A 25960-nucleotide genomic window follows, 5' to 3' on the forward strand; every position below is an offset into this window, starting at 1 on the left:
AATGGGAGCGCAGCCTCGCTTCTTCTCATTGGCGGGAGCGCGGCGCCGCAGCCAATGGGAGCGCGCGGAGCTGTCCCGCCCCTCCCACTAAGCGCGGCCCCGCGGAACGAGGGCGCCGCTCCGGGTAGCGGCCGCCCCGGGGTCAGCCCCGTGTCACCCCGGTTCCCCGGGGGGCGGGGACGGCGGCCTCCGCGGGTCCCCAGGGCGCTACCGACCGAGTTAGGCGCGCACCGGGGGTGCCCCACGCGCCGGGGCGCTGCTGCCCGAGCTAAACACGCACCGGGAGCCCCGCACACACCGGGGCTGCCGCACACACCGAGGGTGCCGCACACACCGGGAGCGTCGCTTCTCGAGTTAAGCGCACACGAGGCTATCGCACGTCCCGGGGGTGCCGGTGCCCAAATTAAGCACCCCCGGGGGATGCCGCGCACACTGGGCGCGCCGAAAGCACCGGGTACCGCGAATAAGAGGGAACCCCGCGCGCCCCGGGGATGCTGGTGCTCACGTTACGCACGAGCTGGGGGCAGCGTAAGCCCCTGGGATGCCGCGCACAACCGGGTACCGAACACACCGGGGATGCTGATGCTAAAATTAAAGCACACCGGGTTCCGCGCACACCGGGTTCCGCGCACACCGAGTTCCGCGCACACCGAGTTCCGCGCACACCGGGTTCCGGGCACACCCGGGCCGCCGCCGTCCCGGTCCCGCTCCCCGGGCGCCGCCCCCCGTGCCCGGTGCCGGGCGCCCCCTGGTGGCGGCGCCGCTCGCTGCGGTTCCCGGCGGGGCCGCCGCTCTCCAAGATGGCGCAGGCGATCTTCGAGGCGCTGGAAGGTAACGGGGCTCCGGGGAAGGGGGGGGGACGCGCCCGTGCGGGACGGGGCGGGGCGGGCACCGGGGCCGAGGCGGCGCTGCCCGGGCCGCCCCCAGCCCAGCGCCCCCCCACCCCGGCCCCAGCCCCGAGCCACCCACCCCGCCGCTCCCCGCTCTGCGTGCCCCATCGCCCCCTGCCCCAGCCCCGCGCCCCCTGTCCCTGTGTCACCCACCCCAGGGCATCCCTGTGCCCCCCATCCTGGGCTGCCCCGTTGTCCCCCTGTCTCGTATCCACACCCCGGAGCATCCCGGGGTGCCCCGTTGCCCCCCTGTCTCATACGCACGGCCCGGAGCATCCCGGGGCACCACCTTGCCCCCCAGCTCCGGGGTGCCCCATCAGCATCATCCCTGTGCCCCCTACGCTGGGGTGCCCCATCAGCTGCATCCCTGTCACCTCCCTCATCCTGTGTCCCCCATCCTGAGGTGTCCTGTCACCTCCCTGCCCTTGTGTCCCCCATCCTGGGGTGCCCTGTCACCTCTCTCATCCTGTATCCCCCATCCTATTGTGCCCTGTCACCTCCATCCTGGGATGCCCTGTCACCTCCCTGCCCCTGTGTCCCCATCCTGAGGTGCCCTGTCACCTCCCTGCCCTTGTGTCCCCCAACCTGGGGTGCCCTGTCACCTCCATCCTGGGGTGCCCTGTCACCTCCCTGCTGCTGTGTCCCCCATCCTGGGGTGCCCTGACACCCCCTCACCCTGTGTCCCCATCCTGGGATGCCCTGTCACCTCCCTGCCCCTGTGTCCCCCATCCTGGGGTGCCCTGTCACCTTCTTCATCCTGTATCCCCCATTCTGGGGTGCCCTGTCACCTCCCTCATCCTGTGTCCCTATCCTGGGGTGCCCTGTCACCTCTCTCATCCTGTATCCCCCATCCTGGGGTGCCCTGTCGCCTCCTTCATCCTGTATCCCCCATCCTGGGGTGCCCTGTCACCTCTCTCATCCTGTGTCCCCCATCCTGGGGTGCCCTGTCACCTCCCAAGTAATTTCTTTCCTCAACTGGGTTACACACCTATTTTCCTTACGTGAGGGACACCACAAACTGCAAGGGCCTCGCCACAGGACTGTCAACCCCGCTGTGCTTTGCAAACCGCAGTGGCAGGAAAAAGAGCAAAGGAGAATTTTTCCTCTATTTTGTCAGGTTTCTTGGTGCATTTGACAGCGTTCTTTGTGCCATCAGGTTCTCTGTTTCCTCTTCATCTCCTTACTTCATCTCCTTGTCGGGTTTCAGGAAAGGAAAACATTTTAGCACATTGAGAAAAAAAGTGTGGGTTTTTTTTTTCTTGAAGCCCACAATAATTGGCAGCTTTTAGTAGCTGAACGTGTTTGTTTTGTCTTGTTGGTTCCATTACAAATCGAAGGGGACTTGGCACTCGTGTGCGGTGCTGAGAGCAGCCGTGTCCTCAGCGGATGCAGCTTCACCCCTCACAGAAATGCCTGCTGCTCGTGATGGACAAAAAAAAATCTGGGTGCGTGAAATTCAGGGAGGGAGGGAGGGAAAAGTAGCACTGGGGCGGAAGGGATGGTCTTATTTCCCACTTTAGACTGAGCGACATCTGAAAGGGGAAAAAGAAGCACAAACCGGTAGCCTTGTGCTTTTATCCTGGCATCCCCAAATTGCTGTGTTCTGTGGGGAAAGCCAGGAGAGAAGAGATGGCGTTTTAGTTTAGGTATCATAGAATCATCAGCTTGGAAAGGACCCACTGGATCATCGAGTCCAACCATTCCCATCAATCACTAACCCATGTCCCTCAGCACCTCGTCCACCCGTGCCTTAAACCCCTCCAGGGAAGGTGACTCAACCCCCTCCCTGGGCAGCCTCTGACAGTGCGGAATGACCCTTTCTGTGAAAAATTTTTTCCTAATGTCCAGCCTGAACCTCCCCTGGCGGAGCTTGAGGCCATTCCCTCTCCTCCTGTCCCCTGACACTTGGGAGAAGAGCCCAGCTCCCTCCTCTCCAGAAGCTCCTTTCAGGTAGTTGGAGAGAGCAATGAGGTCTCCCCTCAGCCTCCTCTTCTCCAGGCTGAACACCCCCAGCTCTCTCAGCCGTTCCTCATAAGGCCTGTTCTCCAGCCCCTTCACCAGCTTCGTTGCTCTTCTCTGGACTCGCTCCAGAGCCTCAACATCCTTCTTGTGGTGAGGGGCCCAGAACTGAACACAGGATTCGAGGAGCGGTCTCCCCAGTGCCAAGTACAGAGGGAGAATAACCTCCCTGGTTTCATGACTGAAGAGCATCCTGCAGGCTGGTGCTGGTTGAAATCAGTGCAGGATTGATCCAAAGCGTTCTTCTGGAGCCTGTGGACTGCCATGAACGGCATCCATGCAACCAAGTATCTCTCCCTGTTCATCTGAACCTTGAACGTGGTGAATTCCTGCTGTTACGTGCGGTGTTGAGCACTGACCCTGGGACACCGCAGGCTCTCTGTGGTTGCTTGCCTGAATTCCCAAATGAATGAAGAGCAACGCATTCCTCTTGTCCTGGGCCACTTCTCTCCAGCAGAAAGCTGAATGCAACCCCAGTGGTGCTCCTGCAGCGTTATTGCCTGTCTTCAGCTTTTGGCCTCTCCTCAAGCTTCTTCCTGCTAGTGAGATCGAGGGACTCATCTGGCTTTTTGACGTGGAAGATCTAGCTACGTGCCAGGAGGAAACCCAGTTGTCCATTGTCGGGCACATCAAGAGTGACGTTCTTGGTGCAAGCTGTTCTTAATTATCTTCATAATAGACTAAAACGGAATTTTTGGTCCCCCTAAAAAGGGGGAAGAAAACTTTTATGTCCTGCTAGCTCACTTATAGAATCACTAAGGTTGGAAAAGACCTCTCAGCTCATCCAGTCCAACTATCAGCCCAACCCCACCATGCCTAATAAACCATGTCCTGAAGTGCCATATCCACGCGTTTTTTGAACTTCAGGGATGGAGACTCCACTACTGCTCTGGGCAGTCTCTGCCAGTGCTTCACCACTCTTCCAGTAAAGAATTTTTTCCCAATATCTAATCCAAACCTTCCCTGGCACAACTTGAGGTCTTTTCCTCTCGTCCTGTTCCTTGTTACATGGGAGAAGAGAATGGCACCCACCTTGTTACAATCTCCTTTCTGGGAGCTGCAGAGAGCGATGAGGTCTCCTCTCAGCCTCCTTTTCTCCAGGCTAAACACCCCCAGGTCCCTCAGCTTCTCCTCATAACACTTGTTCTCCAGACTCTTCACCAGCCTGCAGAGAGTTGACCAGCAAGAGTTGACCAGGAGGTTGTTTGTAGAAGAGGAGGTGTATTTTAAAGGCTTTGGTTGGCATGAGAAGATCGACCCAGGAGTGCTCCATGGCCTTCTGCTGGTGGGGCTGTCCCACAGGGCTGGTCCCAGCTCTCTGTAGAAGTGCAGCCTTGCCAGACTGGAGCTTTGCTGTGCTTCCGTGAGATCTACGCAAAAGGATTCCCGTAGGCATGGGGGTAATTTCATGATAGCGTGTGAGGTAGTGTGATCTGCTGCTACCAGTAGCTGCTTGTGCCAACCCCCTTGCCAGCAGCACTGCTCTCCTCTGTCTGATGACACGTGCAGCCTTTGCAACCCCTTTATGGTGAAAGGTGATTGATGAAAAAGGTGTTCATGGAGACTTGGTCTTGCTTGCTTCACACTGGAGATGCAGGAGAAATGAGTATTTAGAGTGTCTTTAAAATGCCATGGATTATATGGAGGCTCCCCATCAGGAAGGGGACATCGTAAAATGGTTCGGGTTGGAAGGGACCTCAAAACCCATCCAGTTCCAACACCCCTGACACCTCCCACTGGATCTGGTTGCTCAAAGCCTCATCCAGACTGACCTGGAACCCCTCCAGGGATGAGGCAGCCACGATTGCTCTGGGCAGCCTGGGCCAGGGCCTCCCCACCTTTACTCATCTTGCTACCCCGACTGGCGCGTGGCATCCCAAGTATTTGATGTGTAGTTATTTCACACCTGCTGTTTGTAAGTATTCTTCTCTGCAGCAAATGCCTGAAACCAAACCTTCTTTCAGTTTTCCATGTCCTTCCTCCCTTTTCTCTTATCAAAGGAGTGTATGGAGACAGGTGGGAGCACTGCTTTAGTTGGTAGTTGAGTCCTTGGAGTAGAGGGAGATAATAAGGAGGCAAGAGTGGCTCTGCAGAAGGAAGTAGCTGGTTGGATGGCCGGGCCCAGAGAGTGGTGGGAAATGGTGCAAAATCCAGCTGGAGGCCAGTGACAAGTGGGGTTCCCCAGGGCTCAATGCTGGGTCCAGCCCTGTTCAATGTCTTCATCAATGACCTGGATGAAGGCATCGAGTGCACCCTTAGCAAGTTTGTGGACGACACTAAGCTGGGTGGAAGTGTCGATCTGCTGGAGGGTCGGGAGGCTCTGCAAAGGGATCTGAACAGGCTGGACCGCTGGACTGAGTCCAATGGCATGAGGTTTAACAAGGCCAAATGCCGGGTCCTGCACTTGGGGCACAACAACCCTATGCAGTGCTACAGACTAGGAGAAGTCTGTCTAGAAAGCTGCCTGGAGGAGAGGGACCTGGGGGTGTTGGTTGACAGCGACTGAATATGAGCCAGCAGTGTGCCCAGGTGGCCAAGAAGGCCAATGGCATCTTGGCTTGGATCAGAAACGGTGTGACCAGCAGGTCCAGGGAGGTTATCCTCCCTCTGTACTCGGCACTGGGGAGACCACTCCTCGAATCCTGTGTTCAGTTCTGGGCCCCTCACCACAAGAAGGATGTTGAGGCTCTGGAGCGAGTCCAGAGAAGAGCAACGAAGCTGGTGAAGGGGCTGGAGAACAGGCCTTATGAGGAGCGGCTGAGAGAGCTGGGGGTGTTTAGCCTGGAGAAGAGGAGGCTGAGGGGAGACCTCATTGCTCTCTACAACTACCTGAAAGGTGGTTGTGGAGAGGAGGGAGCTGGGCTCTTCTCCCCAGTGACAGGGGACAGGAGGAGAGGGAATGGCCTCAAGCTCCACCAGGGGAGGTTCAGGCTGGACGTTAGGAAAAAATTCTTCACAGAAAGGGTCATTGGGCCCTGGCAGAGGCTGCCCAGGGAGGGGGTTGAGTCACCTTCCCTGGAGGTGTTTAAGGCACGGGTGGACGAGGTGCTGAGGGACATGGTTTAGTGTTTGATAGGAATGGTTGGACTCGATGATCCGGTGGGTCTCTTCCAACCTGGTGATTCTGTGATTCTGTGATTCTCTCCATGACTCATGAGCTGAGTGCTCCATGTTCGAGCTGTGTTTGATTTACCACCCGTGCTTGTGTCTCCTTTCAGGAATGGATAATCAGACGGTGCTGGCTGTGCAGTCCTTACTGGATGGTCAAGGAGGTGTGACAGACCCATCTGGTCAAAATGTCAACCCTTCCACCGCCATCCAGCCAATGGGTGAGTCCTGGTAGCAACAGGAGAGAGGGAGGAGGGGCAGGGGTGGCAGGTTTCTTCCTGCGGTGTGTACTTGTGACTGTCAGAACAGCTGGTAGAGCAGCTGTATGTGTTGGGTGCTGCTGCGGGTGTTGTGAGCCCTCAGCAGGACTTGGCACAGCAAGAGGAGGGAGACAGGTGCCCGAGCAAGCAGAGAACCCTTCGGAGATGGTCATGACAACAGGTATTGTGGAATCATGGAATGGTTTGAATTAGTAGGGACCTTAAAGTCCATCCAGTTCCACTCCCTTCCAGTGCACGGACACCTCCCACTGGATCCGGTTGCTCTAAGCTCCATCCAACCATCCAGCCTGGCCTGGAACACCTCCAGGGATGGAGCAGTGACAACTTCCCTGGGCAACCTGGGCCAGGGCCTCCTCCCTCACAGGAGAACATTTCTCATTGATCTCATTGAAATCTTCCCCTCTTGACTGTGCCTTTCCACTAAAGGCATGAAAAGGGGGAGCAGCTGTTCTACTTGCCACTCGTGCTTGTTGCTGTTCCCGTTTCTTGTATAATGAGCCAGTCCTTATCCTCTAGGGTTGTACAACGGCTCCAGCCATCTTGTGCATGAATATGGGAACTGGTTGTTCATGTGCACGTGCAAGCTTGTTGCACTTGACCAGGGTGGCTACCAAGTTATCCCAAGTTATTTAGGCTGTGAATCAGCCTTGTGAGTCTGACTGGCTCAAGTGCAAAGCGGTGTGTGTTTGTGTGGTTTGCTGTTGGTGCACATTTCATCCAGGACATGGTGACTGCATTGTCTTCTTTCTGCTTCTAACATTGAGCAGAGTTACCAAGGACCAGCTGTTGTGAAGGGGGTGGCTTTTGGACACAAGCTGCTGTCAGCTCTGTGCCCTGGTCCAATTTACTTCTCTTCCTTAGTGCAATTTGAGTAATAAAATCTGCCGCCCCCACTGTAGCGCAGGTGCTTCAGAAGAAGCTGGTTTGACTAAAAGCAGAGGGTGCTGTGGGAGCAAGGCCAGGTTGGGTGTTCCTGCCTTTGGGATGAGGAGACAGACAATGGGATTCAGTTTGTCACAGGGAGATGGTGGGTTTCATATGTGGGAGCAGGGCTGAGATAGGTTCAGTCGCATCAGCTGGCTTTAGGGAGAGCTTGGGATTGGGGAGGAGAGACAGTTTGACCTTTGCAGCTGATGACTCCTGGTGATGGCCTCAGGCTGCACCAGGGCAGGTTCAGATTGGACATCAGGAAAAATTTCATCACCAAAAGGATTCTCAGGCACTGGCAGAGGCTGCCCAGGGAGGTGGTGGAGTTCCCTGTCCCTGGAGGTGTATAAGAGACAGGTAGATGAAGTGCTTAGGGATATGGTTTAGTAGTGGAGAGATATGGTTTGGTTTGATGATCTCAAAGGTCTTTTCCAACACAGTGATTCTATTATTCTATGATTCTGTGATGATGTCCTTGAGGAGCTAAGATCAAGAAGGGGTCTTTTCTTGTGGTTGTGGTTGCTAGGTGTAGCACTGGGGAATGCAAGAAAGCCTGAAGCAGTCATCTGGTCCTTTTAATTACAGATGACGAAGACGTGTTCCTCTGCGGGAAGTGCAAGAAGCAGTTCAACTCTCTGCCTGCCTTCATGACCCACAAGAGAGAGCAGTGCCAGGGAAATGCCCCGTCCCTCTCCACGGTCTCACTGGCCAACAACAGTGTGTACGGCCCCCCCATCACATCTGTGCAGCAGGCTCCAGGCACTGGCCGGCAGGTACTGTGCTGTGGGCGGGGGCTTTGCCGCTCCCCTGCTGGGGTTTTGGGACTGGGGGGACCTCTGGGTGATGCTTTTGTATCCGTTGATGCATCATGACTGACTTCTCTTTTGGGAGGCTCAGCTGTGGTCCTGTTGGCTTTTAATTCAATCTGCAGTGAAGTGTCCTCCAGCATGAGTGTCTGACACCCCTTTTTTCAGAACAGGAGCGAGGTTTGTGTTGTGTCTGTGTTAGAATCTTCATTACAGACGGTGTTACAGACTTTGGCTCTACTGGAAAGCCCCGATGTTCTGGTCCAGCAGGCTGACCATGTGCCTTGGAGTTCAGGGTGGAATGGCTCTTGCTGTCCCCTGGGCTGTGACCTGGCTAGTGGCATAGAAGGAGGGCAGTGTCTGGTAGCTTCATCCCTGCATCCCTTCACTCAGGCTCCTGCAGATAAGCCCATGTAAGGTGGTGTGATGAGTGTGAAAGGAATATCCTCTCTGGAGGAGTTCCCCTTCCCAACAGACTTCTCAGGAGTGAGTCCCTTGTGTGGTGGTTTCCAAAGTCATGGTGGTCATGGTGTCCCCAGTCGTGGTGGTTTCCAAAGGGCTTTCAAACCTATTTTTTTCAACCGTATCAGTTGCTCAGGGCTGCAAACATGGGTTGTTTCTGCTCGGAAGATGAGACAGTCTCCCTCCCTTCCTCTAATCCGATTCCAGTCTGAAGGGATGAGCCTGACATTCACCGTCTGCACCCAGAGCAGCTCCCCTCAGTTCTCCAGCATCCCTAGCTGGGGGAAGCACGCCACAAAGACCTGGACTTGTCTGCGACCAGTTTATCCTGCAGCTCTTGTTTAATAACGCATGATTCAAATTGTAGCCGCTGGCCACTTTCCTGAGCCACCGTGATCTTTTTCACCTCCTTTTCTGAAGAACGTTTGTGTGGCTGCCTCATTGTTACAGCTGGAAACTGCCATGAGCTCAGCTGGAAGCTGTAGATAATGATTGTGGCTCACCAGAGGCTGTGAAAGCAGGGACTCCGTGATTCAGTGAAAAGCGGTGTCATCGTTTTATGTTTATTGTTTTGTCTTGTTGCTGGTCAAGAATAAATCCTTTTTTTCTTTCAGCAAATTTCTACGTACATCACTGTTCCCCCATCACCTTTGATTCAGACCCTGGTGCAGGGGAACATCTTGGTCAGTGATGAGGTGCTGATGTCGGCTATGTCGGCTTTTACATCCCTGGACCAGCCCATGCCGACAGTGCAGCCCCCGGTGCAGGTAAGGAGCACGTATGGTTTGGGAATTCCTGGTGTGTGTGTCTGAGCTTGTTCTACATGGGATGACAGAATTGCTTAGATTGGAAGAGACCTTTAAGGTCATGAGTCCAACCATAAGCCTCAGACTGCCAACTCCACCACTAAACCATGTCTCTAAGTGTCACATCCACACATCTTTTCACAGAGTCATAGAGTCACTCGGTTGCAAAAGACCTTTGAGATCATCAAAATCCCTTATTTTAAATCACTCCATGGATGGTGATTCCACCACTTCCCTAGGCAGCCAGTTCTGGTGCTTGACAGCCTTTTTGGTGAAGTAATATTTCCTAATCATAGAATAGTTTGGGTTGGAAGGGACCTTAAAGATCATCCAGTTCCAACCCCCTTGTGATGGGCAGGGACACCTCCCACTGGATCAGACAGCCCAAGGCCCCATCCAACCAATATCCAGTCCTAACCTCCCCTGGTGCAACTCGAGGCCATTTCCTTTTATCCCATCGCGTGTTACTTGGGAGAAGAGACCAACACAATCCTGAGCATCTTCCCAACGTGACAGCCAAGCTTGGGAAGGAGTGATGGATAAAAGACGGGATAGCTCCAGAGCCTGCTCTCTCCTGCTGTCCTTGCTGCTGGGTGCTCAGATCTTTGCCACGTGGTCTCTCCAGCTTTTTATTGTGCCCTCGTGTAATGATTGGCTTCCAGAGCAGCTGTCAGTTTGTCCCATGGGTCCCTGTCCTCCTGGGATGGTTGTTTTGGGCTCTCCCAGTGGCTGGCCAGGCTATATACACTCTCCATGCTCTGAAAATATTCTTTGTCGCCAGGATTAAAAGCAAACAAAGCAAAAAAAAAGGCGTTGGGGCTTGAGTGCTTGGGTTTTGGAGGGGACAGTATCTGCTGGCGGGTCATGCCAACCCTCTGCAACCTGGCAGCTGGACCATGCTGCGTTACGGTGAGACATCGTCGCTGTTCCTGCAGGTGCTGGTTTGAACTGGGAATGTCTAGGAATGTCACCGCTGCTACATTTTCAGCATCCTGTCTGTCTGTCTCTCCCTCTTCTGGTTTTAGAGCAGCTTGAGTATGCACACTGGGGCTGGCTACCTCTCCCAGCCGCCCCCGCCGCCGCCTCCCCCGCCGCCACCCCCTCCCCAGCCCCCGCCGCCTCCTCCCCCGAGCATGGGGGCTCCGGGACAGCCCAGCACCGGCGGCAGCAGCGTGGTTGAAGTGTACAGCGCGCCCGCCCCGATGGCAGCAAACAGCACGGTGGAGATCCAGACGCTGGGGATGCAGCCCTATCCGCCCATGGAGGTGAGGTCAGGGGCTCTCGCTGGGGCTCTGTCCTCCTGGGTTGCTTCTAAGAAGCGATGCTCAGGAGTCACCTGGACTGGAAATGCAGAATTAGTCTGAAAATCTGTGTTAGGTTATTTGAAATGGTTATGAGGTCCGACACAAAAAACCTGAGGCTGTGCCTGTAACTCTTTATTTAATGAATTAAGGAAATCACCTACAATCCCCTTCACAACAGTTCCCTTCTGAGCTGGCACACGATGCTGTCAGTGCTCAAAGCAATTCTGCAGGTCATTTTCTGAAAGGCTGCTGCAGATCTCAGTCGTTTGTGCTTTCACAACTTCTCCCGACAAAAAATGGGTTCCTTTGAGTAACGACTGGATCTTTGGGAAGAGGCAACCAGGTCTGGAGAACAGGGTGGATGCTCAAGTGCAGTGATGTTGCGAGCTAAAAACTGCTTTGCAGACAAAGCGTTGTGGGCTGGCGTGTTATCTTGACGTGAACTCACTGTTCACTCTTGCACACCTTTTCTGACCAAGGGTAAGAAAACGTCTCTATGTGAATATGCATCCACTCATACAGGGTAAAGTGATCAAGCTGAGCCTTATCTCACTGTGACAGGCCAGATCATGTTCTGTACCCTTCTTCTTTGTCTCTGCCCTCCCACCTTTGGTTCCCAAGCTGTAGGGTCAGTCTGGTTTGTTTGTATCGGACCTCGTATTTCCTCTGGGAGAAGGTGCTGAACAGAAGGATGGGGGTTCAGAGATAAGAGAGATAGAGGGTTTGACTGGCACAGGCTTAGGAGACCTGAATGGCTGCTGTGGTTGAGGGATACCCGCAGGTGTTGGGAGTGAGAGGGAGTTGAGGGACTCACCTCCTAGAGGGCTGCAGGGAGGTGCACCCTGTGCACTGCAGGGTTATGTGGAAAATAAAAGTCAGTCTGACTATCAGTGAGCTGCACAAGGCAGCTTTCCCTAAAGAGAGGCACAGGTCGGGCTGGATTTACCAGTGGGTCAGCTGTTCACAGCCTCCACGTTTCCACAATGGAAACAGTGGGACAGAGGTTTGTCAGCTGGCATCTGATCTGGATGTTCCAATGGTCAGAAACAGGCAGGGATGTTGGATACATGGTGCTCTGTGTTAATTTATCAGGGTGGACGACAGAAACACCCTTAAACCACATCACCCCAGGCTGGTGCCTGTTTTTCTCTAAGTGTCCTTTTCTGGTGCTGCTGTAAATAACTCTGCTTTGCCACCTGGAGTGTTCTTGGGTTTTCCTTCCCTTCTGCAGTCCTGCCAGAGCAGGTGGTGGGGCTCAGAGATCCCTGCTTTTGGGTTGTGTGAACACAGAGGGTCAGCGGTGATTGTTCTGATGACCCACTTCAGAGGGATGAGAAACCCTTCTAGGGATAAGACATTGATGAGGGACTTGAGGGCTCCTTCAGAGTGTTCCTTTACTGCTCTGTTCCTGATGTAATAACTCCAGGATGCTTGGTGATGCCTAGCAGGAGAGCTTCATGCTGTGCAAGGTGTTAGTTTTAGTTAGAGGCACATTGTTGGGCTGGTGAACCAGCAATTTGATCCAGTCTGGCTGGAGGCTGAAAACTCAGCCATACTGGGGTGGTCTTTGCTGCTGGAGATGGAGGGTAGGACACAGCACGACTGCAGAAACCTGTCCACTGATAAATTGCGCTCTTGCAGGTACCGAGCCAGTGTGTGGAAAGTCCTGTGTACCCTTCTCCTCCTGTGTACAGCCCTGGGAAGCAGGGGTTCAAGCCCAAGAGCACCAGCCCTCCCGCACCTTTGTCCAGCACAGGAGGAGGTGGTGTGGTTGGTTTTGATTCCACCTCCGCTGCCAAAAGTCGACGCTGCAAAAACGAGAGCGGGCTGCAGGAAGGTAGGTGTCTGTACAGGATTCACCTCGCTAACCTCCAGCCACGGGCTCTCCAGGTCCAGTGGGGTGGCTTTGGCTGTTCCAGAGCAGGAGCACAAGAGCCCCTGCGTGAGGCTATCAAGAGCAGGTGAAAGCATGGCCATGCTTCTTCTTGCCTGTCACCTCTGAGCACATGTGAAGGACTTCCACTGTGTTGCTGTGTGGGCAAGCTTGTGCTAAACCTCTGCAGCGTATTGGATCGCACCTGAAATGGGGAGATACTGCCGAGTAAGGTGTTAGAGCCATTTTAACCCAAGGAAGACTGCTGGGCCGCAAGGCCACTCTCCACAGGCTTGGAGACTCTTCCCAGGGACTCAGCAGACCTGTCCCTGCCGTGTGTTTTGATGCCTCCCCAGGCGAGGCAGGATGGGGTGAGCCCTGTGACAGGATGATCCCCCACTGGCCAAGCCTGTGGGTGGGATTCAGGCACCCACAGCTGAGTGACAAGGGAGGTCCTAGGTGTGAGGTGGAGGAAAGCCACATGGCCTTCCTCCCCAGGAAGGCTGGGCCTTCAGAGCTGCAACCCTATGAGTGCTGGGCTTTAATGTTCTTTGCAGAGGTGAGAATGATCATACAGCCTGCAGCTCTCAGTCCAGATTGTCCTAGAGCAGCCCACACTTCTGGTGTTTCCCATTGGTTTATACCCATCATAGTAGACAGAAGATGCGACTGATGTTCTGGATGGGAGAAACATGCACGTGTTCTGTCTGGGGAGTTCGTCAGAGAGAGACAAAATTGGGGCCCTTCATCTCACTAATCCTGTGTGTTTTCCCAGTGTCCAACATGCCTTTAAACTGGGTGTTTTGTAGCATGGCTGGAAGACTCCCGGGAGTGGTTAGTGCCTGAAGGGGATGCCGTGCCCCTCACTACTGCTCTGAGTACTTCTGGAATTAGCTCAGGCTATGTTGAATGCATGTTTGTGCCCATAACCTCTCCCCAGTCTGGCCAGACAGATCTTATCCTTTCCTAAACTCTATATTCCTGGTCTTGAATAGACACATCTTGGGGTGAGGGCTCTGCTACATGATCTCATTCCTGTGTGCGCCCTTGCTCCTTCAGGGAAACCCAAGTCCCCCAAGCTGAAATGCACTTACTGCGACAAGGCCTTCACCAAGAACTTCGACCTGCAGCAGCATATCAGAAGGTAACGGTGCCATGAACCCAGACACAGAAGTGTGCCTGGGGTGGAGGTGGGCACAGCCCACTGGGGCGAGGCTCCACTCCCTGCTGAGGGAGTCTGTGCAGTCCCATAGACCTTGTGTTTGTCATGTCCCAGAATATGTGCTGTGCTGGGAGGTGATCCTCCATCCCCCTTGCTCCAGGACACCTTCTCCCCAGTGGCTGGGATAAAGGCCATGTCATGGATGTGATCTCGCTGACTGTGGGCTGGGACTGGAGCCTTGTTTTCTTCACTGAGGAGACCTTGAAAGCCAGACTTCTTGTCACCTGATTGCTGGAGCAGCATCTCCACTGCTTGCATCTGCCCTTTCCCCTGCTCTCCCTCCCTAGCAAGCGGCAGCTGTCGTGTCTCTTGGTGTTGGCAAACCATAAGTGAAGCTCAGTGTTTATGTAGGGAGCTCTTCTAAGAGAGCTTTCCTCTGGCAGGAGGCAGCGTAAATCTTCAGAGTTTTCCCTACAGTCTTCTGAACTCAGGACAGATGAGAAAGAGCAAGTGGTGGTTTTGTTCCCCTTCCCAGTCTGGACTCTTTGCCTGATGTACTGCACGTATTAGAGTCCAGTCTTTCTCCTGTGGCAAAAGGGTGTGGTGGAAAGACTGTTCTGCTGTGGACAGGGGAGAGCAAATTCAAGGAGCTCAGGGGGCTGCAAGCTAGAAGCCACATGTGTTCAGAGGAGAGAGGGGTGGCAGGGAAGAAAAGGGTTGTAACCCTGAGAAAGTGATGGGGTCCTCCAGGTCTGTGCAGAGACCCTGACGGCGAACGCCCTGATGTTGCTGCTGAGGTCTTTTCCTCTGCCACTTCTTCCTTTGATCCCTTGTCATCCCCAGAGCGTGAGCGTTTTGTCTGTGCAGCAGGCTTGTTTCCCCAGGCCTCTCGCAATGCATTTCCTCTGGTTAATCCGGTCTCACAGCCCTGTTTGGCCGGTCCAGGGGCTGATCTGAGCACTTAGTGCAGTCCTGCAGTGGCTGCTCCACCACCGTGTGCCTGGGGGCTGCTTCCCGTCTCTGGCGGCTGCTGATGTGGTGCCTTCTGCCTTCAGTCACACAGGCGAGAAGCCCTTCCAGTGCATCGTGTGCGGCCGAGCCTTTGCCCAGAAATCCAACGTGAAGAAACACATGCAGACCCATAAAGTGTGGCCTCCAGGGCTGGGCTGCACCATCTCTCGCAACTCCATCACGGTGCAGGTCATGGCCTTGAACCCCAGCCAGCCCGAGGACGAGGAGAACACAGGTTTGCAGGGGATGGCACATGCTAGGGACAGAGCAGCTTCCAGTACTGAAAGGGGCTCCAGGAGAGCTGAGGAGGGACTTTTTACAAAGGCATGGAGTGCTAGGGCCGGGGGGAATGGCTATAAATTGGGGAGGGGAAGATTTAGACTAGACGTAAGGAGAAAATCCTTCACAGTGAGGGTGGTGAGGCACTGGAACAGGTTGCCCAGGGAAGTCACAGCTGCCCCCTCTGGAAGTGTTCAGAGCCAGGTTGGATGGGCCTTAAGCTGCATGATCCAGTGGGAGGTGTCTCTGCCAATGGCAGAAGGGTTAGAATTAGATGATCTTTATGGTCCCTTCCAACCCAAACTATTCTATGATTGCTTGATTCCCGCTGGGAGGTGCATCCTTGGGTACCTACAGGGTGGGGTTTCAGGTGCTGGTGGACACAGCAGCTCTTGAGGCTGTGCCAGGATGTGCATGGGGACAGAGTGAGGTGTTGTACCCCTTCTCACTCTCTGGTTGGTGCAGCGTGAGTCAAGCTTGGCAGCTCTGGTCTGGTGGCCAAACTAGCTGGCAGTTGAGCAGAGCCCAGGACTGTGGCTTGTTCACAATGTGCAAGTCATGCCCGGGCTCTGTCTGGCTGCGGTGGCCGATGGAAAATGCTTGAGGCAGAGGAGAGCTCCTTGCTGGCAGGTGGTATCTGGATGCCCTTTCTGCTGGTGGCTTCAGTCCCGGTGGAAGGGAACACAGTGAAAATGTCACATCTAGGACAAGGCCCTACTGGAGCTGCTGTCTGCAGGCATCATGGGCTGTGAGCTGATGGCTGGATCTCGCTTCCCAACTCCTGCCAGAGAAAATCTGGCTCTGGTTCACTGATGGATGCCTCCACAGAGCACAGAGCCCTGGAAAAAGAGAATGGGTTAAGGGGAGGAAGACAAAGTAGTTGGAGCCCTTAATAATCTGTAGACAAATTTAAAAATAACCTAAGGATGGTAAAACTGTCCAGAGGAGGCTATGAAAGTGATCCAAGGGCTGGAGCACCTCTGCTATGAGGACAGGCTAAGAGAGTTGGGGTTGTCTGGAGAAGAGATGGCTCTGGGGAGACCTTAGAGCAGCTTCCAGTACTGAAAGGGGCTACAGAAAAACTGAGGAGGGTCTTTTACAAGAGCATGTAGTGATAGAATGAGGGGGAATGGCTTTAAATTGGAAAGGGGGAGATTTAGACTAGCCATTAGGGAGAAATTCCTTAAGGTGAGGGTGGGGAGGCCCTGGCCCAGGTTGCCCAGAGCAGTGGTGGCTGCCCCATCCCTGGAGGTGTTCCAGGCCAGGCTGGATGGGACTTGGAGCAATCAGATCCAGTGGGAGGTGTCCCCGCCCATGGCTTAGGGGTTGGAACTGGGTGGGCTTTAAGGTTCCTTCCAACCCAAACCGTTCTGTGATACTGTTAGAGAGTGAGATGTGTCTGATCTAAAGAAACTGCCTTTGAAAGGAAGGAAGAGCCTGGATAAAAAGCCAGCCTGGTGGGTTCTTGCAGAGCAGCTTTCAGAGCTGTCTGGTGGCAGGCTGTGACTTTCTCTCTCCCTTTCTCCAGGGTTGACTCAGTCCTCGAGGAACTCTGCACACCCGCCCCAAGATATGAGCCCCTTGGAGGAGAGTGAAGCAGGCAAACCAGAAGCCAAGCAGGTTGTCTTGATCGATAGCTCCTACCAGTGCCAGTTCTGCCCCAGCAAATTCAGCACCTATTTCCAGCTCAAATCACACATGACGCAGCACAAGAATGAGCAGGTAGGGACAGAGGGTGCCCCATGTTGGTGGTGGGATTGGGATGGGCTCCATGGAGTGCACTGGCTCCCAGGGTCTGTCCTGAGCCTCTTGCTCTGTAAAGCTGCCAGCATTTCCCCTGCAGCTGGGCTCTCTGCCTGTCTAGTTTCCAGCTCTGTGGCCTGGGTGGCTTTGAAAAGCTTCACTGCCTCCACCCTGCTGAGTGAGGAGTCAGCCAAGCAGGTTTGGGTGGTAGAGGAAAGGCAAAGGAGTGAAGGTCAAAGTTTTCAGTGTAGGTGGCAGCTGTCAGCTTGTGGGACAGTCCGTGCTGGGATGTTGTGGGCTCGCCCACTCGAGGGCTTTCAGGTGCTCACACCACCACCCCTTTCTCCCACCTTCTTCTTTCTTAGGAGAGTGCCCTGACAATCCGTGTTTGCAGAGTGTTCAGCTCCCTGCAAGTTCTGCTGTTGTCTTCAGCTGGAGCTGCCAGCCGCTTTGTGATGCTGAGCAGCTCTGTGCTGTGCTTTAAACACCCTTCGTCTGGGAAAGGGGATGTTTTACCACTACGTTGTGTCCTGCTGTAGTGCAGGGTTTTTCTGCCGTGCCCTGACTGAGCGCTAATACGGCTGTGAGCGTGGTGGGATGCTCTGGGAACTGCAGTGTTGCTTTGTTATAACATCAGCTCAGCTGTTCTCCAGGGCAGTGGGTGAGGGGGCAGTTGTCCCTTTCTGTAAATGACCCAGTGGCACCGATTTCCAGAAAGGAAGGCACTCTGTCTGTTGGCAGAGGGGTTTCCCTGCTCATTTCCATGATGGAGCCACTCCAATTGCTCCCGCTTCTTTGCCCAGGTATACAAGTGTGTGGTGAAGACCTGCGCTCAGACCTTCCAGAAGCTGGAGTCCTTCCTTGAGCACATCAAGAGCCACCAGGAGGAGCTGAGCTATCGCTGCCACCTCTGCAGCAAGGACTTCCCCTCCCTGTACGAACTGGGCATCCACCAGTACTCTCACAGCCTGCTGCCCCAGCACAGCCCCAAGAAGGATGTGGCCGTGTACAAGTACAGTAGCAATCGGTGCTCGCAAGGCTTGTAGGAGTGAGTGGGTGCAGAGAGTGTTTGGCTGAGAGCGGTGGGGACGTTAAATGGAAGATGGGGCTGTGTGTTCAGTGGCCGCGGTTCTTCTGGGCATCAAGGTGGCAGATGGAGGGTCCCTCCACGGGGCTGCCAGGGCGAAGCACTTTGAAAGCAAGGAACCTTTTGGAAAGACAGTGAAAGGCTGGGATCGGTTACGTGGGAAGATCCCGTCACTGCAAGTCCACTGAACTCTAGCCAAGAGTGAGATGGGCACAGCTGAACCTACACTGGGTTGGGTCAGGGACCCAGGGAAACCCCTCTCCAGCCTGTTTTCTGTGATTTTTGACCCCCTGCAGCCAAGGGATTGCGAGTTGTAGAACCTATGCCCAGGTACAATTTTTTTCACCTACCCTTTTGCTATGAAGGGATCTATTACCTGGGAAAACCTTTCTGTTAGTGTAGATGGAAAGGGTGAGGGGTTACAAGCAGAATGCTCTGGGGCTTTTGAAATGCTTGTAGAGACATACAGGAAGAGCAGGAAGCCCAGAGGAAGTTCCTAGGAGCTTGATGGAATAAATAATCTGCTGTTTCTTAGAACAGACCATAATTTCTAGTTATTCTTATGCTGTGGAGCTTCACCCTGCAGCCTGCTAGTGTGTATCTTTGAGATCAGAGCCCTGCGTATTTTTGAAGAGGTTCTAGTCCGATCTAAGGAAAAGAGGGGGTCACAGGAGATAACACGATGCGAGTCCCTCTGTATCTATTGTTGGTGCCTGTTCCCATTGCCCATTTTCAGTCAGCTTTTGCAGAAGTCTGTGGCAGAAATACTGCTGGGATGTGTGAGTTAGGTGGAGAGGGCCCCGTTGTGGCTTTGGAGAGTGGGCAGCATGAGATCCGATGTGGCAGCCTTGGGGCTGCCCCAGCCATGGGTTACACTGCTGCTACGCTGTGACCCCAACTTTCAGCTCCTGTCTTCATGCAATGAAGATGGAAGGAGCTGTTTTAAGTAAAGTGAAGTTGTTACTTAAGGCCTGTCTCCATCAGGAAGCAACATGGAATATGTGCTGCGGTCCCTGGGTGCTCCCAAGGGTGTTTGTGTGGAAGAGCACTAGCAACTTAAAGGCTTCTTCACTCAGTTTCCCAGCATCTCCTCCTTGTGAAGGATGCTAAGTGTGACTGTGATCCGGGTTGCTGAGGTTTGAGGGATGCTGAGAGGTGATATTATTGTCTGTACCAAACCGATCCTGTCAAAAATCAACCCAGGAGACTGCTGGTGACTGGGCTGGGATCTGCCTGCGGTGTGGGGCTTGCTGGCAGAAGCCTGGTTCACAGCCTCTGTGCTTTCTCTCTGCATTCAGGTGTGTGAAGTGTGTAAATAAGTACTCCACGCCCGAAGCCCTGGAGCACCATCTGCAGACAGCAACGCACAACTTCCCCTGCCCTCACTGCCAGAAGGTGGGTGGGTGACGGCTGCCTGAGCCTGTCCTGGCTGTGTCACTGTGGCTTTGAGTGAGACAGGAACCCTCGGCTCCCTTTCCTCTCCCTTCCTACCTCGGGCTCGCCAAGTGTCTTTTCACAGAGACAGAGGTGATTGCACCCCTGGCCTCCAGCTCTGGCCTCTCATGCAGAGCATGTTCCTCCCTGCAGTGCTGGCTTTTCTCCTGGGTCCTTTTGCCGAGGAGAACGTGTCAGGGGAGCTCCTTTACTCCCATGACAGCACAGGACTGCATGCTCTGGGCTGCTGTCCTTATTTCTTAAAAGCAAGCGTATCAGGCTAGTTTGGGGAAGTCTTAGGGGTGGTTGTACCTTTGACCCACTGTGTCTGGCTGGGAAGTAGGGCAGGAAAAGCCCTAGGTCCTGGGGAGATGGTACAACTCTTGCTGTCCTCCTCTGCTATTGCAACAGAAGTCTCTGGGTTCTCCCTCACTCCCTGCTTTTGGATGAATGTTTTGTGTCCTTGGCAAAGAGAAACCTTGTCTGAGTGATGTGACTGGGACTGGAATGATGCCCGGGTAGGTTTTGGCTGGAAAACTCTCTTCAGCACAGCCCCTAAGGGGGATTGAGGAGCAGAACTTCATGGGATTTGGATTCTAATAAATTAGTTTTTTGAAATCCAACCTAAAATTTGGACCCTTGCCCCTGTGTTTATAGCAAAGGAAATTAAAGCCCTGCAGTGGGGGAATGGGTGATCTTAAAGGTTACTTAAAGGAGTGTCCACTCTGTACAGAGGTAGCACAGGAAGGGAAAATGCTCTCTTGTTATGGTTAGTAACCCACCTTTCTTCACCTGTCTTCTCTCCACTTCCCCACCAGGTGACAGGTGCCCTTCTGAGCCTGGGTGGGATGTGCGGCCTGCAGCACAGGGGTTTGAAAGCCCATTATTTGCAGCAGTGTTTTTTACTTCTGTTTGTTTTCTTACTAGTATTGCTGGTTTGTGGAGATGGGAGAGCACAGTCCTGGGTACCAAAACTCCTGACTCTTCCATGCTCCCTTCAGATGTGTGCTTGCAGCATCCTCACTAGAAATTCACTGAGCTTGGTATTTCCAGTATCCCCATTTCCAGTATCCACATTAGCCAAAGGAACCATTCTTTATAAAGACTGTGAATGGGAGCCTTTGGTAACAGATGATGGGGAAGCTCAAACTGAAGTTAGTGCTGTGGGAAGGTGGTAATGACTGGGGGTCCTTGCCCAGCCCATCCTGCTGCTGGCTCCAGTGGAAGACTGAGCATCTGTCTGGGATGCTGGTCCTCAGCAGTACGGTGTTACAAAACCTAGCAACAAGGCTTCAGCTTTTGTGTTTGTTAAAGATAAGAAGGTTTTAGGTTTTGGGGGTTGATTTTTTTTTTTTTAAAAAGCTCTATCTGTATTTTCATAGAATCACAGAATGGTTTGGGTTGGAAGGGGCCTCAAAGCCCATCCAGTTCCACCCCTGCCATGGGCAGGGACACCTCCCAAGGGATCTGGTTGCACCGAGCCCCATCCAACCTGGCCTGGAACACCTCCAGGGATGGGGCGGCCACCACTGCTCTGGGCAACCTGGGCCAGGGCCTCCCCCCCTTCACAGGAAAACGTTTCTTCCTAAGATCTCATCTCAACCTCCCTGCTTTCAGCTTAAACTGTCCCCCCTCATCCTATCCCTGCACTCCCTGATAAAAAGCTCCTCCACAGCTTTCTTTATCCAAACTAAAGGTTTCCTTGGTGTGTTCTTTCCAGGAAAGCAGTCACCATGAGCTTCAGGTGCTTTCTATTCTGGCCACCCCTCCCATGCCCGTGGGGGCTCAGTGATGTCCCTTTTGTGCTGCTGGCTCTGAGCCCTGTTTTCCTGTGTTACCAGGTGTTCCCCTGCGAGAGGTACCTGCGTCGCCACATCCCCACGCATGGTGGGGGTAGCAAGTTCAAGTGCCAGATCTGCAAGAAGTTCTTTCGCCGGGAGCACTACCTCAAGCTGCACGCACACATCCACTCGGGTACGGGCTTTTCCAGCACCACAGGACTCACCACCTCGGTATCGCAGTCCTTGCCACACTCCGTAATGCCCTGGCTGTGTTCCTGATCACCGGAGTAACGCAGCTGAGCGTTTGAGTCACTTGTAGTAACGTGGGGTCTAGGGAATGGATGGTTTTGGTTCAGCCTTAGGCGCAGTACTGTTCCAGATAGAAGTAGGGCACAAACTGGCTTCCCCACTGCCTGTGGTTGCAGGAGCTAAAGAAGCTGGTCCTGGAGAGCAGGAGCAATGCACTGGATGGGTTGTATCCACCCATTTATCCATCAGGCAGGGTAGGGAAGCTTGGGGAGGTTTATAGAGAAGCAGAGCATGGCAGTGCTGTGACTGGAGCAGCCCTGGGTTACTGGACTCTTCCTGACTCTTGGTCTTTTTTTTATCCAGGTGAAAAGCCTTATAAGTGCTCAGTGTGTGATGCAGCTTTCAATCGGAAAGACAAACTCAAGCGACATATGCTGATCCACGAGCCTTTTAAGAAATATAAATGTCCCTTCTCGTACGTAGTTTGTTTCCATCGTGGTGCCATGTCTTAATGGGGTTGAGATGAGGTTTTGTGGGGGAAGAAATGTCTCTCGGTGGTACCGTAGGGTATGTGTGTGGCATCTACCGATCCACTGCTGCTTGGGAGGCAGGAATGCTGTGTCCTGTTGAACTGGGAGCCCAAAAGTCCCAGTTCTTTGACCTTGACTTCCTGTGGGGCCACATTGTTTCATCTCACTTCATCAAGCTGTGTGAAATAATGTCTGACTTTGTGGGAGGCTTGGTGGGGAGCTCTGGGGAAGAGAAGGAGTGTTGTTTGACCACAAAGCACAGGATTGCCGGCGTGGTGGGCTCTCCCTGACTGCTGGGTCTCAAAAAGCACTTGGCAATACAGGATCTGATGGATGAACTAGAGAAATCCAGGTTTGGAAGGTACCTGCCCAAACCCATAGCCCAGCCTTCTGAGGCAGCCAAGACTGACTGGCTTCTCCCTGCTCCAAATATCTTGTAGCTCCCTCTGAAGTATTTCCTTCTCTGGCTGAACCTGCTGCTTTTAGAAGTATTGATGGTGAAACACGGACTGTGTGTAGTCCAGCAGAAGCCACGTGTCCCTGTGGCAGCCTGTTTATTTCTTGCCCCTCTCCAGAAGGGCTCAAATAGTGGAGCCTCTACGGAGGCTGCACCAAGGGACACATCTGGGTGCTCCTAAGGGGAGGGGTTGTGGATCTTTCGATGGTCCAGGGTCTGTTTATACATCAATCCTTTGTTGATTCATGCTGCTCACCAGCATTTGTTGTTACAGAAGCCACACGGGCTGCAACAAAGAGTTCAACAGGCCGGACAAGCTGAAGGCTCACATACTGTCCCATTCAGGTAAGTGCAGCTCTGGGAATGCGGTGGCTGGGATTTGCTGTGGTGTGCAGGAGCATGGTACAGGAATAAACCTGATAAATGAGAGAGAGCAAACTCTGAAAGTGCTGCTTGGTACCCCTAGCAGCACAAGGTGTTCCTTAGAGGTGCTTTCCTGGGGTGTCCCTCGACCCATTGCTCAGCTGTCACGGCTCCTCTGCAGTTTCCTCTGAGAGAGTTTTCCACCATGTGTGGCACAGTGTTTCCCAGATGTAAGCCTAAATTCTTAATATCATTTATTTACTGTAGATTTTCTCTCTGTTGCTGCAGGCCTGTTGATGTGAACTTGCGTTTACAGCTGTGCCCACGCTGTGATCTGCTTTCTAAGGCAGTGTAACTGTGTAGGACGCAGAAGCAGAGCTGGATTACTCATTGTGTTTGCTATCAAACAAATATCCAGAGTGCTCTGTCCACTCCTCCCCAATCCCAGCTCACATTCAGAGGGAGATCTCTTACGATTTGATTCTCTTCTCTCTGTCGTTCAAAACCAATGCTCCCACTCCTAATGAAAACAAATAATTTATTCCCATGCCCTAGGGAACGTTGTGACTTTTGTCTCACGGGGTAAAACTGATGGTCTTTTCTCGTGCATGTCATCTCCAAAGTGCTGCAGAGTGCGGTCAGATGGGACTGTGCTGACAGCGCAGTGGGTGGTTTGTTCTGTGCTCTACATTCCCATGCCTGGGAGGAAAAAAAGTGATTTTTTTTTTTGACTTGCCAAATACAGTTGAAAAAAAAATAATCAGAGTTTTAAGTTTGTTTTGCATTTTCATCACAATTACCTGACATTTTTTTTATTCTGGTGATATTTTAATCATCTTATTTGAAGCAAGAACTATTGTTTTAGCCTTTCATAAACACAGACGTTCATAGAATCCTAGAATGGTTTGGGTTGGAAGGGACCTTAAAGCTCATCCAGTTCCAACGCCCCTGGGCAGGGACACCTCCCACTGGATGAGGTAGCTCAGAGACCCAGTTCAAGATGTAGCCCCTTACCCTTTTCTGACTGCAGATTTGCCTGGCACAGTATCTCCTCCCTTTAATCAGGGAACATCTCCTTGGAAGAGGAGATGAAGCTGTCAGGGTTTCTGGGAGGTCTGTATTAAGATGCAGGGTTTCTAACTGAGCTCTCTCTCCTCCAATGCTCTGTGCAGGGATGAAGATCCATAAGTGCCAGTACTGTAACAAGTCCTTCAGCCGACGAGCCCACATGATAGAGCATCAGCGCTCGCACACCGGCAACTACAAATACCGCTGCCCCACCTGCAGCAAAGGCTTCACACGCCACAAGTACATGAAGGACCACAAGTGCCGGCTGGGCTCACCCAAGGACAAGGACCTGCAGCTCAGGAAGCCCCAGAAGAAGCGGGTGGTACGGGGACGCAAGGGGGGCCTTTCCCTCTCCAGCCATCTGGGTTTGGGGGAGCTGAAGGACGGTTCTGCTGGGGAAAGCCCTCCCGAAGGTGGCCCTAACAAAGAGCCGTTCCAGGAGTCGGATGCAGTCCTGTCCATCGTGGTTGGTGGGTCGGGAGCTGCTGACTCGGACCTTGTTGTTCCTCGGCAGCCCAATAGCATCGCGTCCAATTTGTCCCTGGCAGAGCTGCAGACTCCCTCGGACAGCCCCTGCACCATGCTGGCTGTCCCTGTTTACATCCAAACAACAGAGTGATAACGTGTACAGCCACTGTGTGGCTGAGGGCTGCTCTGAGGTTTTCAGACTTGCTGCTGGAATTTATCCCAGTGAAAAAGACCGAATCTCTTGTGGGGAGGTAGATGGACATGGGAGAGAATGGCTTTCATCTCCAGTTGTTCTTCCCATCCTTGGGCAGAGGACTGCTTGGAAGCCACCAACGGCTACAAGGCACTGAAGAGAATGGCTCCATTATTTCTTGTCCTTCTGCATCACTGGTCAGCCTAGGGCAAGAAAGACTAAGATCCCTGAATCAGGGTAAGAAGAAGGAGCATGCAGACTTGCAGCAAACAGAGCTGCTGACATCAGGTGGCTTTGCAAATCACAGCCTGTCCCATCTGTGGTTTTTCTGGCCTAAGTATTGCCCAGTATTTGGGTGGCCTCTCCGAGAGCAAACAATTGATCCTTCCTAATGGAAGCAAGTTCATCCTGAGATCCTTTGGGAACATTGTTCAGAAATACCCTGATAGACTTATCTCTGGTATCTTTCTCCTCTCTGTATCTGTCAGCAGAAAGATCACCTTGTCTGTACTACACGTGTTATAAACACCATGGAACTCATGTGCCATGTGGAATTGCTGAGTGGGAGCACATGCAGGTGTTGCCTCCTGTCTCTGGTTGGTATTCCCTCCACAGTGTTTGTCCTTCTCATAGTTTTTCTCCATATCCAAGGATCTCCAAGTGCCTTAGAGATCAGTGAGTCAATCCTTGTGGCAGTTAAACGTGACACCTCTGTGTGCTGTGAGGGAGAATAAGGTCTGGGTGAAATCAGCTGTCCAGGGTCACACAGGAAACCTGTGATGCATCCACGAGCCAGTTTTCCAGCATCAGCTCTGGATTAGGTGCTGCGTGGTTCCTCTGTGCGCTTCTCTGTCAGCTGCTTCCCAGCCTGCACATTCCCTGAGCTCAGGTCTATGAGCCACTTGTTAGGAGTGTCACTGGGTCACTGCTGAGTGTGGTTAGAAAGCAAGAACATCTGGTGTGACTGGGACAATTTCCTTTGTCCACTTGGCTTCTCCTCTTTGATTGCCAAGCTGGAGGCCCAAAGCTGGCACGTGAGCACCAGACCCAGGAGCTGAAAATTACAGTTGTGCAATGTAGGTAAGGGAGGTTGCTGTGCTCTGCCATGCTTTATTCCTGCTCCATGCATAGGCCAGCAGAGCTGAGCTTTCCCCGGTGAATTTGTGTGATGAGCTGCTAAGTTGTCTGTAGATGCAAAATGCTGCATTCCCAGCCGGTTTCTCCTGGGTGGAGAAAAAAAGTGTGGGCTCAGTCAGTCCTGGGTGCCAAAACTCTGCCTGCCGTCTGAGAAACATAGAATCACCAGGTTGGAAAAGACTCATTGGATCATCGAGTCCAACCATTCCTATCAATCACTAAACCATGTCCCTCAGCACCTCATCCACCCGTCCCTTAAACACCTCCAGGGAAGGTGACTCAACCACCTCCCTGGGCAGCCTCTGCCAGTGCCCAGTGACCCTTTCTGTGAAAAATTTTTTCCTAATGTTCAGCCAGAACCTCCCCCTGGTGGAGCTTGAGGCCATGCCCTCTCCTCCTGTCCACTGTCACTTGGGAGAAGAGGCCAGCACCCTCCTCTCCACAAGCTCCTTTCAGGTAGTTGTAGAGAGCAATGAGGTCTCCCCTCAGCCTCCTCTTCTCCAGGCTAAACACCCCCAGCTC

General features: G+C 53.3%; 1 protein-coding gene across 2 annotated transcripts; it reads left to right on the plus strand.

Annotated features, from left to right (window-relative positions):
- Positions 1-791: 791 nt before the first annotated feature.
- ZNF341 (zinc finger protein 341) lies at positions 792-25053 on the plus strand. Of its 2 annotated transcripts, XM_069871745.1 has the most exons (15): positions 792-831; positions 6128-6238; positions 7811-7998; positions 9108-9260; positions 10325-10564; positions 12245-12440; positions 13536-13620; positions 14694-14884; positions 16457-16650; positions 17475-17683; positions 19057-19153; positions 21034-21166; positions 21586-21697; positions 22484-22554; positions 23745-25053. In XM_069871745.1, exons 1-15 carry the CDS (start codon positions 801-803, stop codon positions 24257-24259), a joined length of 2526 nt encoding a protein of 841 aa, XP_069727846.1. In that variant the 5' UTR covers positions 792-800; the 3' UTR covers positions 24260-25053. The 2 variants fall into 2 exon arrangements, with proteins under 2 accessions (XP_069727846.1, XP_069727847.1); XM_069871746.1 differs by lacking the exons at positions 792-831; positions 6128-6238; positions 7811-7998 and having other exon boundaries at positions 9148-9260; positions 10330-10564; positions 23745-25052.
- Positions 25054-25960: the final 907 nt, after the last annotated feature.

The sequence above is a fragment of the Phaenicophaeus curvirostris genome, chromosome 18 (genome assembly GCF_032191515.1).
Source record: "Phaenicophaeus curvirostris isolate KB17595 chromosome 18, BPBGC_Pcur_1.0, whole genome shotgun sequence".
In the NCBI taxonomy this organism is placed as follows: domain Eukaryota; kingdom Metazoa; phylum Chordata; class Aves; order Cuculiformes; family Cuculidae; genus Phaenicophaeus; species Phaenicophaeus curvirostris.